Source organism: Chaetodon auriga, chromosome 1, assembly GCF_051107435.1.
Source record: "Chaetodon auriga isolate fChaAug3 chromosome 1, fChaAug3.hap1, whole genome shotgun sequence".
NCBI classification, from domain to species: Eukaryota; Metazoa; Chordata; class Actinopteri; order Chaetodontiformes; family Chaetodontidae; genus Chaetodon; species Chaetodon auriga.
The window spans coordinates 15,770,755-15,783,287 of NC_135074.1; the positions used below are offsets into that span (position 1 = coordinate 15,770,755).

At 40.7% G+C, this 12,533-nt stretch overlaps 1 protein-coding gene across 2 annotated transcripts in view; it reads left to right on the forward strand.

Moving 5' to 3' along the window:
* The window catches only part of LOC143318293 (CUB and sushi domain-containing protein 1), a 375,208-nt gene that overhangs the window by 221,251 nt on the left and 141,424 nt on the right, over window positions 1-12,533 (forward strand). For both annotated transcript variants that reach the window (XM_076726460.1, XM_076726469.1), the window contains exon 10: window positions 2,693-2,814. In XM_076726460.1, the coding sequence (XP_076582575.1) occupies window positions 2,693-2,814 (122 nt within the window). The remainder of the gene's footprint in view (window positions 1-2,692; window positions 2,815-12,533) is intronic.

Below are 12,533 nucleotides of genomic sequence, written 5' to 3' on the forward strand. Positions count from 1 at the left end.
TTTGTCTCGACCTGGCTGTAGTTGCAAACTTCTCTGCTTTATTATTTCCACCCATCTTTCTCTAACTCCTCATCTCCACTGTTATTCTGTATTATTCTTACAGTATGTTCATCCTGCACTCTTTCTTGTCTCAAATGTCACTGGCCTTCCCTCCCTCTAATGGCAGTGTTCGCCTCCAGCTAACTCATTATGATAGACAAAGGGCAAATATATGATCAGATAAAGCTTGCTCTGCAGTGTAACAGTGCTTGTTGACTAAAACTGACTGAAAATGTCAAGAAAGCCCTTAATATTACTGTGCCCAAGAGAGGGGTCTTTAAGGGGATGTTTGACACTTTTTTTTTTTTTTTTGGCCAAATATCCCCTAAAGGCAATAACACCTGGGTAACTTTATGAGGTACTGAAGACAAGAAATATTACCTTGAATATCACACAGGACAAAATCAATATGAATAAAATAGAGCACTAGAAAGAATATTATGAAAAATGCTGTTGATAACAGGGATCTTCAGGCTCTTCAGGAGCAAAGATACTGAAAGATTTAACAGCAGAGGGGGAGAGTTTGGGGGAAATGTTTGAAAAAAAAAATACCCATCTTTACCATGAACATAGGCTGTCTGTTAAATAGATAAGTCGTATTGTTAAAAATTCTAGCCATTCTAGCAACATGTCATCTGTCTGTTGGCCCATAGTGAAATATCTTGACAGCTATTGGATCGGTTCAGTGGATTCAATCAAAAAGAACACTGTATTATGAAATTAATGCTAATATATAATGCTAGTATCTTAACAAGCTGTATGATGTTTCTGTCCTAAGTAAAACAATAACTTTATCACTTGACCTGACCTGATGGCCAAAATATGACCATTTGGTTCTAATTAACCCCCTAAGATGGTTGCTAATAACGTTCACCTCATCATCACATCTGGCAGCAAACATTTTGGTTTAATAGGGTTTCTCTAACACACAAACTAATCTAGATGTAGGACACAGGCTTTAGATTTTGTGCTCATCCCAAGGTATGCAGTTCTGTGTTGGTATCCAATGCAGAAGGTTTCTGAAAGGCAGCTTCTGTAAACACTAGATTTGTGGAGCTCTTGATATTCCCCTTTTTGGCACAACTGGATCCACCTCCAAGAATAATGCAAACCTCTCCTGTGTCCTCTGAGACATGAACATGCAGCACATTGTCCTTTCAATTTTACATTGTCACAACATTACAATTTTAGCTTTTAGTAAATGTATAATGGGAAGTTACAGTTTTAACAAGCATTGTTTTATTTTTATATTTCAGGTGTTCATAACCTTCAGGCATGATGTCATTTCAGTCACCAATTTCATTGCTGAGTAATGGGAATGCAGTGACTCAGTTGTTGATGGTGGTCCTGTTCACATTTTACAACTATTACTGCAATCCTTGAGTAATGGTTGTACAATGTGAACAGGAGGGGGCTGAGTACGCAGCCCTGGGGTGTGAATGCCATTCAGAACTGTCGGGGGTCTGTCTGTGTGGAAGTCCAATCTTTCCAATCAGTTTCATGTTGATGCAAAAATGTTCAGTGGTCTAAGACAACAGCTCAGCCATGAGTTTTACCTCTACAGAGATGTAATGTTCAGTTTTGACTGACACTGCCAAAAAGGTAACAAGTTAACTTTATGTTTATTATCGAGGTCGTAGTTTGCAGTGCTGTTGAACTGCACTGCATTATATTGAGAAGTGTTTCTAATGCTTAGCCCACTCCATTTACATGCAGGAGAGGGGCAGAATATTAAAAACACCTTTCAATATAATAACAATAACAACAGTAACAGTAACACCCAAGACAACCTCAAAAAGGTATCAACAAAAACTGAAATATTCTGAGCTTTGTAAAAGCAGATATTGGATTGCATTATATTGTACAGGTGCAATAAAGTGGCCAGTGAGTCAACGTCCTGTAGTCCTGCAGGGCTGCAGAACTACAATATGTTCTGATTCACCTTGTTGACCCAACTGAAGGTTTGCATGCTCATTGTATTACAGAGTCCACTTACATGGGAAAGATCAGGTGCTGCATTAGCCTTCATTTTTAGTGTGACGGTAGAGAGAAGTGTTTATCTGTGATGGACTGATGAACAACCAATGAAAGGCTTAACAGTCACATCAGTGTTCGATGACCTGTAAAAACATAAGTAAAGCTGAAAACTCACTCAGAGATTTAATCAAATTTGAAAGCCTGAAGCTTTGTTGGAGCTGTGGCAGTTAATTAGAAGCAAATAACAAGATGGCTAAGTAGAAGTACAATGAGTCAGTCATCAGTTTGAGCTTAGCTGGTGTTTGTGTGAAATCCATGTGAAAGGGAATGTGATTGAATTGGAATTTTAAATCAGACAAAAGTCTTTAATTCACTGAGGGTTGCGCTGATCATTTTAAAAGTGTTACCTGAAAATATGACAGTGAGATAGCTAAATGTATGTTGACAAAAATTCCCAAATGGTCCACAAACCACAGTTTCGTTTTTTGTTCCAATGAACCTTGTGGTCTATAATAATTTGTCTATTGCGCTGTCGCTGCTACACCCACTCTCTGTCTCTTCTCTTTTTAAGGTAAGAAGCCATTTGCAATCTGTGCGTGTAATTTTGATTACCCCATGAATCTTTTTTAAAGCTCCATGTCGCTCTGTCTCTCTCTTTCGCTGTCTTCCTCTGTAGCTCGTACCTGTGGCAGCAACCTAAGGGGGCCCAGAGGGATCATAACTTCTCCTAACTACCCTGTTCAATATGAGAACAACGCACACTGTGTGTGGGTCATCACTGCAATGGACTCTGGGAAGGTGAGCTCATTTTCATTATTTTATTCCCCCTTTGTTTCAATGGGTATTTCGATAAAAAAGAAAAAGCCATCGTAATGTGAGGTGGGAAAATGAACCTCTGTCTGGAATCTTCTTACATCACTGTCTTATGTAGTGATCTTAACGCGGCAATGCATGACCTTTGAGACAGCAGCTACATTGTTGCGTCATTCCAAATAGTTGAGAAGTCAACACCTGTCTGCACTACTACATCATCAATGAACTGAAGATCTTTGTAAAGGGAGGAAAATTGTGCACCTGATGGATATGAGGACTGTGTTATTTATTTGTTTTGTTTCCATTAGGCAGAATTCACAGGTGTGAGTGTGTGTGAAGCAACACATTACTGCATACCTAGCCCCCCTGTGGTAAACAGAGTTAAAAACAAATGCAGTGGAGAGCAATAGGAGAGACAAACAAAGCATGACCTGCAGTAAAAAGGTGTAAGTCAGACTGGAAGATACGACCAACATGCAGCAGTATTCTCAGTGTTGGGGGAGTGGAGCGGCTGTTGTTGTAGTCTTCCTTTTTGTTTTCCTGCTTCCTGACTGAATTCTGTTTCCATAGCTCATGGTCAACACACCTTCCCAGTTTTGCGAAGGCGACTTTGTTGTTCAGAAATGAATAATTCATATACTTGCGGTACATCTCAAGTTTCTCTGCCTACAGTTTCTTTTGTGCTATTAAATTCTCTTCATGTCTCGTCACATATCTTGTCTTCACTTCGACTCTCCTCTCCCAGCTTCTGTACTCTCTGCTCTCCACTCTCTCCCTTCCCTATCCCCCTTACCCTCTGCTTGCCTCTCATTTCCCACATCTCTGTTCTCTATCCCCTGCTCCTCTCTCCCTCATCTACTCTGCTCAGAACTGCTCTCATCCCATCTTCCTCTCAGTCATCTTTCTCCCTCTATCATCTGCTTTCCTCCTTTCACTTTGATTTGTCCAAAATGTTAAGTTTGAAGATGGCGAGAGTAGAGAGATGGAAGTGCAGAAGGAGAGCAAGACAGCACTGTGCTCATTGAAAACTACAGAGAAAACAAGAGAGGAAAGGCGCTGAGGAGAAAAATGGACCTGAATATTCTGCTAGATACTTGACGATTAAAATGTGAGCACCAGGAAGAGAGAAAAGGAAAAAAAGACCGAATGTCCAAAAAGGTACTTGACATGTGGCATTGAAGTTTTCTCTAAAGATGCATGGAAATGGAGTCTACTCACCTCTGAGCCCCTGAGGGAGTAGGACGAAGAAATAGTGAGGCATAATTGAGGAGAGAGAACAAAAAAGTAAAAGGGTGAGAGAGAAATGGGCTTTTTTGTTCTCACCTCTGTGTCTCTCCGACCTTGACAGAGAGAAATGGCAGCAAAAGATGACCAAGAGCTTGTGTGTAGATTTATCTCATTCACGTAGCAGGAGGCTCTAATGGCTTTGTACTTTGAGGCAAGCTAGCTTTTCTTCTTCTTCCTCCTCATCTTTGTCTTTTCAAAGTAGCATCTGCCAGTTGTGAGTGGTCGGAGCTCAAAATGTCATCAGCTTTGCAGCCATCGCCGCCTGTTCTCATTTTAAGTCTTGAATTCTGAAATCACAGCTATACCTGTAAGGAATTAGTTGACATGGCTGCATGGGTTAAAGTCTTATCATTTACTGCATAGGTGACAGATGGAGAGCCATCCTTGTGTTTTGTGTGTGTGTGTGTGTGTGTGTGTGTGTGTGTGTGTGTGTGTGTGTGTGTGTGTGTTGCTTGGGGGTTTAAAATAGAATACAATACAATAGAGTATAATAGATTCACATAGCCTTAGCTTATGACAGACAGAATGTCTTTTATCTCTTCTGTGTACTGCATGTGTGTGTGCGCGTGAGTGTGTGTGTGTGTGTGTTGTGTGTGTGCTGAAAATGCTTGAGGTTTGAGAGCACTTTAAGAATGTGCTATAATGACAGATTATCAGCTACTACAGCTGCTGGCATTTGCAGAATGTCACTATCTACATACACAGAGGGAGAGACAAGGACAGAGACGAACAAGAGGATAAAGACAGTTATAGACTAGACTAGACTGGAGTAGACTAGAAAAGAATAGAATAGAATCTAAATGAATTGCACTGTGAAAAGAATTACACCGGCACACTGTTTGCAGTACATACTAATATGTTGCACAATTGTTTTGTTTTTCTAATTTCTAATTTTAAAAAGTTTTAGATGGAATACAAAATTTGTATTCTTTATGCCAGCACTTAGTGAAATGATCCAGCCTGGCATTATGCTACACATTCACATTCGCAGGCTCTCTATCGGCCTTTCTGCACAGCCAGAACGACTGCGACTTTCATGCTCACCGTGTACGGATCAATTAACCAGTCACGACGTGGAGCTCACGCTGAATGTAAGCACAGGAGCCAACAACGCTGACGAAAACAGAGAAAGGCAGCTACTTTGTGCAAGTCTACAATGAATGGGAAGGAAGAGGAAATAAAGAATAATGCTGAGCCACAGATGGCTGGAAGATGCAGATAATATGGTCTGTCTGTTCTGCTGTGAAGTTCAGTTTTATATCCCAGCATAGTCTCAAGGCAGTTTTAGCCACAACATGTGCAATACTCTGAAATTAAGTAGAACCCGACCAATTTTTGGGGCTGATAGTGAAATTTATATGAGAGTTTAAAATATATACATATATATATCAAATGATATTAATTTTCTTTACACAACCCATAACATAGATAAATATTTGTGATATGCAGCAGCTATGTGGGAAATCAGACAGCGGAACAGCTCAAACTGCTGGACAACCAACCGAAATCTCACACCTGGTCCTCAGTACAGCACAGTGTCTGCCAAGCTTTAACCGCACAGTTCACACAGAGGTGGAAGAAAATTGAAAAGAAGAAAATTGGCTACAAAAATCAGCAGCTTTACCATAAAAGTGTCTTTACAAGCTTTACCCTGTTCCTATACACTTTCTTTAAGATGTGGAGTGCAGAGCAGACTTGTTAACAATGTTTACCACGGTGCACAGTTATTCCTGTACCTCCTGTGATATATTTAAGCAGTGGTGCGCATAGCTTTCTTAGTCAGGGACCAGGAGATGGTGTTTAGTACTCTCCACATACAGCGTGGTCTTAATGAAAGCAGTCTCCCTCACTGTCCTCTTCTTCGGTGTCCTGCAGCACAGATGATGAAGATGCACTCCCAGTCTGTGGCTGAGTCTCCAGTTACTGTAGTTGTCTCCATCCACAGGTCAACCAGCTGGCTTTGGGTTCAATGTCTCTGTGGTCGTCTTTAATGGGTGAATGTGCGTTAAGGCTGAGAGATGAGAATGAGATCTGCACTTGGTTTTTCCCATGTTGGGACCCTCTCTCACATGCTGCACTGCTCAAACACAGTGTAAGGGACTATTTAACCAACTTGTTGATGTTGAAGTAACAATCTGGATTGCTTGAATTTACGAGATTTAGGACGAAGTCATACTCAGACGTCGTTGTCAAGCGTTTTGCTACTTGCTTTAAGCACATCTATCTCTCACAGTGGAGTCTTTGTCAAGTTGCAGGGTTGTTTCTGTGATGTCCTTCGAGGCATCAAAGAGCAGCCCTCAAAATTCGGCAGACTGCAACTGTGCTCTTAACTCCCCACTGATAGTTTGTGCAATGCTATGCATTATCCGTGTTCCCCCTTCAAGTCAAGATGCACCTCTGACATTCGCTCCGAGCCACTTCAATAAAGCAAAAAAGACAGAATGAGTGTGTTTAGCCTGATGAAATGCTCGGAGAAAAACATCACACACAGCTTGCTCTTCTTCATTCAATAGCAATAGCTTGTGCCGCATTGTGATTCTTACTCTTTTCGTGTTCATCAAATAAGGGATGAATGAAAATCTTTAAGCCTGTATAAAATGCGAAGGCATGTGAACAACATTTTCTGCACCATATTTCGTCGCACTCATTATTAGCCTCAAGCCACAGCGCATCTTGAAGCTGCTTTTCAGAGAAAAGTCTTTTCTTCTGCTCGGCTTTGATTTGATATGTTTCTTGTCGTCATTGTCGTCGTCGTCTTCTTCTGAGTTTTATTGGCGGTTGGCATCCATATGTGTTGCATTACTGCCATCTGCTGGATGGTAACCCTAACCCGAAGTGATCCCATTCACAACACTGTCCATTCTCTACCTCAGAGCCAGTTCAGTTTCTGCGTAAGTAAAGGCACATTTTAAACAACTGGACGTTACATTTTTTCTCGTTTTATGCGTATTTGTTTACATGTTGTGTGCACCACCATGTATAAGATCCTGGTTGACTGATTCAAAATTATCCTCATCAAAATTAAATTCAGATATCTTCAGAGGAAAAAACGTGAACAAAATTCACAATAACAGCGACGTAAATCTGCGATGTATTCTCTATAAAGCTTCATCTGCCATTATTCTAATTACTTAGTATTTTTATTTTAATGATCTCAACCGAACCTCAATTGTTGAACTTTTTAGTGTCGGCTTGTTTGTTTTGTTTTTTTTTATCTGCAATCAACCCTTTGTGTGGACACCTTGCTTAAAGACCCTTAACTTGTTTTTTGTTAACCTCCTTTACTCCTTTTCATCCTCCTTAAGGAGAAGACATATGTAGTCCCGCTTGAACATTGATCTTTAATCATGGTTTAATCTGTGTATACAGGGAATGAGACAGATGATTAAACACACCACTTCAAAGCCTAAGTGTATGTTTCCCAGAAAAAAAAAGATTTGTATATGTGCTTTTTGTGGTCAGTTAGAGACAAAGTGCGGAGAGATTTAGGGAGCGAAAAAGATATTTAAAGAGAGAAAATGAGCGTGAATTACGATGAATAAAAGTCCTCTTTCTGTAGACCCTCCTTTTTTCTCTTTGCATTTCTCTAATTCTGCCTCAGACTTCTGCTCTGTCCCTCTTCGTCTCCTCTTCTTCTCTTTTATTCGCTCTCTCCCTTGAGCAGCCTCTGACTGACCATTATTTCAGATGACTTCTTTCATCAATAACATGTTATAGAAAATTGAGACAGAGTTGAATGTTTTTATCACAGTGTACGCGCCTATTTGTTCCTTCTTTGTGTGGCTTTACTAGCACGCGTTTCAATAGCCAATAAGTAATTCTGGTTGGTTGTGCGTGTGTTGACATTCTGTTAAGTTCTGAATAAAAGCAGCACAATCAATATAGTTTATAATGGTTTGACAGCCTGTCGGCACAATGCCGTGATTGGGCTTCTATTTGTGTGTGCCTGTGTTGTTATTTGTGTAACCGTGCACACAGGCATCTGGCTGTGTGTGATTTTATGAATGTTGACTGTGTGTTTTCTGCCTGCCAACTTAATTGCTAACTGCTAGAGGTTGTGAAAAAATATGTTTTCAACTTTCAGGTAGTAGTGAGGAAGAACGGGTGCGCAACAGAAAAAAAGGACTTAGCTCTATGTGTGTGTGTGTGTGTGTGTGTGTGTGTGTGTGTGTGCGAGTGTGTGTGTGTGTGTGTCAGTCATTTGATTCATCAGTATCAAGCAGATAATTATTTTGTTCAAGTCTGAACCATGCCTGACTGCTCACACACATACACCCTGAAACGCATCGTCACACATGCCCATTAGGCCTCTAATCATTGCTGTCTTTTTCCTGATGAATTCATATTAGTGTGTGTGCATGCGTGTGTGTGTGTGTGTGTGTGTGTGTGTGTTACTATGGTATTGGATGCTGGGTCATTTTCATGCATGGATCATCATCGCTTTATTGTTGGCAGGACACATTCGGTGACATTCTATCAGATTCTGTTAAATTTTACTTGATGCCGAAATTGAGGCCAATGAAGACCAGTAATGGCCTTAGCCAGATTCTGATTCTACATATTGTTTGCCAACATGACTGCACAATTGCCCAAGCTGTTACTTGATGAAGACATAAAGCCCAATATCCAGAGCATTATCATAATTGCATGAGTGTAAACAACAAGTACATGTTACAAGTTTCAGGTTTTTTAGCTGAAGTTTGGTTTTTCACCGACATTCAAGGAAACGCATGGTTTATTACAACTTGGGCTTGTTGTAGCTGTGGCCAATGGTTCATTGGGTTTTGAAAATTTTTCCTGCAATAGTTTCATCTGACGTCATGCTGAAAAGAGTTAAGATTGCATTGCAAACTGGATTACATTCAATGCATTTTACTTGCAGGATTAAATAGCTGTGTCCAAGATGTGTGCTAATATTTGAGAATTAATTTATGCCTTTCAGATACTAATATTAGCCAGTAAGTGGATGAATGCTAATTTTAGCTGTTGTCTAATAGTAGCTAATGGGTGATCTAATATGTTATTTGATCTTGAATTATGGCCCAATGTCCCTCTGGCTTTTCACTATCCGTTGTATTTTCAGTTGCTGATCAATTGGGAAGGGGTGAAATAATAACGATTTGTCAGATTCCCAATGTTTATCTGACTTGCAACCTGGAACTCAGCAGCATGACATTATCCTTTTGATAACAGCAGTTGAGCCTCCCACCCTGAGCGTGATATCACAGGAGAGTTGCTGCTGTGTGAATACAGTCGATAAACACAAAATCATTCATCTTGTTAACAAGTCAACACTTTTGCCAGATGAGTGTTCAGCTTCTTTGGAGGTACAACCAAAAGTGCGTGTGATGCCACTAATAATCACCTCAGTGGTTAGCACGGTCGCCTCCGGGGTCGCATTCCCGGCCGGGGCAGTGCCTTTCTTTGTGAAGTTTGCGTGTTCTGGCTTGCTTCCTCCGGGGCCTCACGTTTTCCATACTGTCAAAACATGGATCTTGGGTCAATTAAAGAACTAGCTTCTGAAGTTGGTCCCTGGGCGCCACACGGTGGCTGCCTCGGGGAGACCTCGCTGAGGAGCTGTACAGTCATGTCATACTTAGTGTATTGTACTAAGTATAGAGTCTTCTTCTGAAACCCTCCATTGGACTGAGAACTATCTGTACAACTACAGAAGGTTAAGGTCTGTCTGCTGACTGTAATCGACACTTTAAGTCATAATTTAACTGTTCATTCTCTTCCAAATGAGTTGCCTTACCAGGGGGTTTGTCTACAGCCTGTGTGATCATCTGACTATTGTTGCCCACTTGGTCCTTTTAGTTACTACTGCCACTTGCAGAGATTTCAGCAATTTCTTTGGAAAGCACAGCATTATTAGTACAGATAAAACAGACGACCCAAGCTACAAAAATTAAATCTGAGTTGTAATAAACCTTAGTTTCTTTTTAGCGCTATAGGACACACCTGAAATTGCTCTGCTACATAATATTGTAAGCTACCTATGGTATGTTCTCTCTAATACTGCACATCTTGTGTTGGTAAGAGTTCATTGCTGCTACAGTGTGAGACTGTGTAATTTCTGAATCACTGCAAATTATACAACACACACCTCATAACTCAGTGCGGACATAGACTGAGCAAAATGCATCAGTGAAGTGCAGAGTAAATAACCATCAGTGTCCATGATAATGGAGAGACATTCACCAATAGATGCCCAATTAGCACATTATCTCAATTCAAGGCTTTTTGCTATTCTGGCTTTTGACTGTAATTTCGCAGTCTGACTGACCATAATTCACTGTATTAGCTCTGTCTTTGGCTCTCATTTCTGAACCTTACACCTCTCTACCAAAAGAGGCCATCCATTCAGGTGATGCATGAATGTCCCAAGGTCACGGTTTTTAGTTTTGTCCACTGGTCTCTTGTAATGGTGATAAAACATTCATTAATTTTTATGTTGGAGCTGCAATGTAAAACATCGTTCCATAGAGCATCAGCCAAAATGCAGAAAAGTCAAAAGAAATTTCCCAACCAAGTCTGCTGTTGTCAAGTAGTTTTCTGCTGTGTTCCAGAACAGTTTCTAATGCAGTGTCCTCAGAGCTGTCACACAGCTGGGGCTCAAACATAGTATGCAGTTTATTTTCCTAAACCGTCCAGCCAACAGGTCAACAGCACTCAAAGGTGCTGTAACACCTCGACAAGGGAGTTATTTTATCAGACAGCAGCCGTTTTCTTTCTGAGCACTTAAAGCAAAGGTCACCTCCGGGCAGGACTACAACACATAAACATGGCACATCTGGCTACTTTCAGGGTACAGCCAACAGGCTCGCATCCTTGCCAGTCTTCTTTTGAATTGACTCGTCCTTTATTTGTCCCACACAGGAAATCACTTGTCAGAGCATTTAACGATATTGAGACACAATAACTAAGATAACAGCATTGACATATAAACCTAAGATGCACTACCACACACTATTGTGTGAAGAAAGCATTTTGTTATAGTGCAGATGTAATGACCTTGTTCCATGCATCACCTGTGAGGAAATCAGTCTCTTGTCACCAGTTCTCAAGGAATTCAGTCATTCTGTCTTTTATCACCACTTTTTTCCTGTTTCCACTGAGCTGAGATCAACTTGATTTTCTAACATCTGCGCTGGTTCCCATTGTGTCAATTACAATGATGAGATTTCTACACCATCCGCCACATGCTTTATTTTTATTCATGGGCCACTTTTGTTTTACCATCTACTTCTGTGTGAAGCAGGAGACGCTCACGACATTTTTCAATTGTGTAGAAAAGTGTGTCGATGTGAGACAGGTGCTGTGGCTCAGAGTAAGACGGACCAGGGGACCATTAGCAGCCTCAGCCTTCTATCTGTCATTTTCATTTTCTCCCTGTGCAGCTCTGAGTTTCCCCTTGGTGATCCTGTTTCCTCACCAAGTCCAAAGACAGTTGAAATATACTGTTAATGAGTAATTGTGTATCTATGCTAGCCCTGTGATTGCCCAGCTTTTGCTTTCTGCCCTCTGGTCAGTGCATACCGGGACAGATTGTGGCCCTCAAGACCTTACAATAAACATGTAAGGAAGAGAAATAAATGAATGCTTAAGGCGTTTACACATGAAGAGTAAATTCATGTCTGGAATTGTTTTAATACCAGCCTGGCAATAGACAATGGGAACCACTTGCATAACAGTTAGTATATAACAGACAAATGTAACTTCTGAAACATCATGTCTTTGTGCTGGTCGGCAGCTTATAGAGGCTCTTCACTGCTAATCTAAAAGAACTGTCAGGATGAGAATCCGCAAGCAGTGGCTTGGTATGCATCCTGCTGCTGTGTTTGTCCCTCGTAGCCCAGCTGCACAGTGTGTATCCATCGTAAAATTCACTGTAGCTGCAAGATGCAGCACATGGTAAAGATTATTTATAACACTCCCTTGAGCTGCAATAAGCGGCAAAAGGGCTTCTAAAAGTCTGATTAGATTGTCAATGGAATGAAATGAAAAAAGAAGTGTTAAAAAGAGTAATCTGATAAATCATTGATTACAAGTAGTTTGCTTTCTGTGACTGATTACATTTTGAAAATAACTTTCCCAAGCATGAAGGGTGTGGGTCATGTCCTCGAGCAGGGTTCCAGGTTATTACTTGTTTATTCGGCTGAAAGGCTAAAAGTAATCTATTGGAAAAAAGGTCCCAAACTGCCATTGTGGCAGCTCACCAATGAGTCAACATAGCTGCATAATCTCAGCGAGGGAATTCTCCTGCACTCTGCTTTCAGGACAGCTGTTCTTTCTCTGCATTACTTTTGACAAGGGGTCACCTCAGTACATAGTTTCAACTTTTTCTTGACAGGTTATTTTTGACTCAGAGTAGTAGAAACGCATTAAAGCCCCTGTGGGCAGAATATTTATGTAAA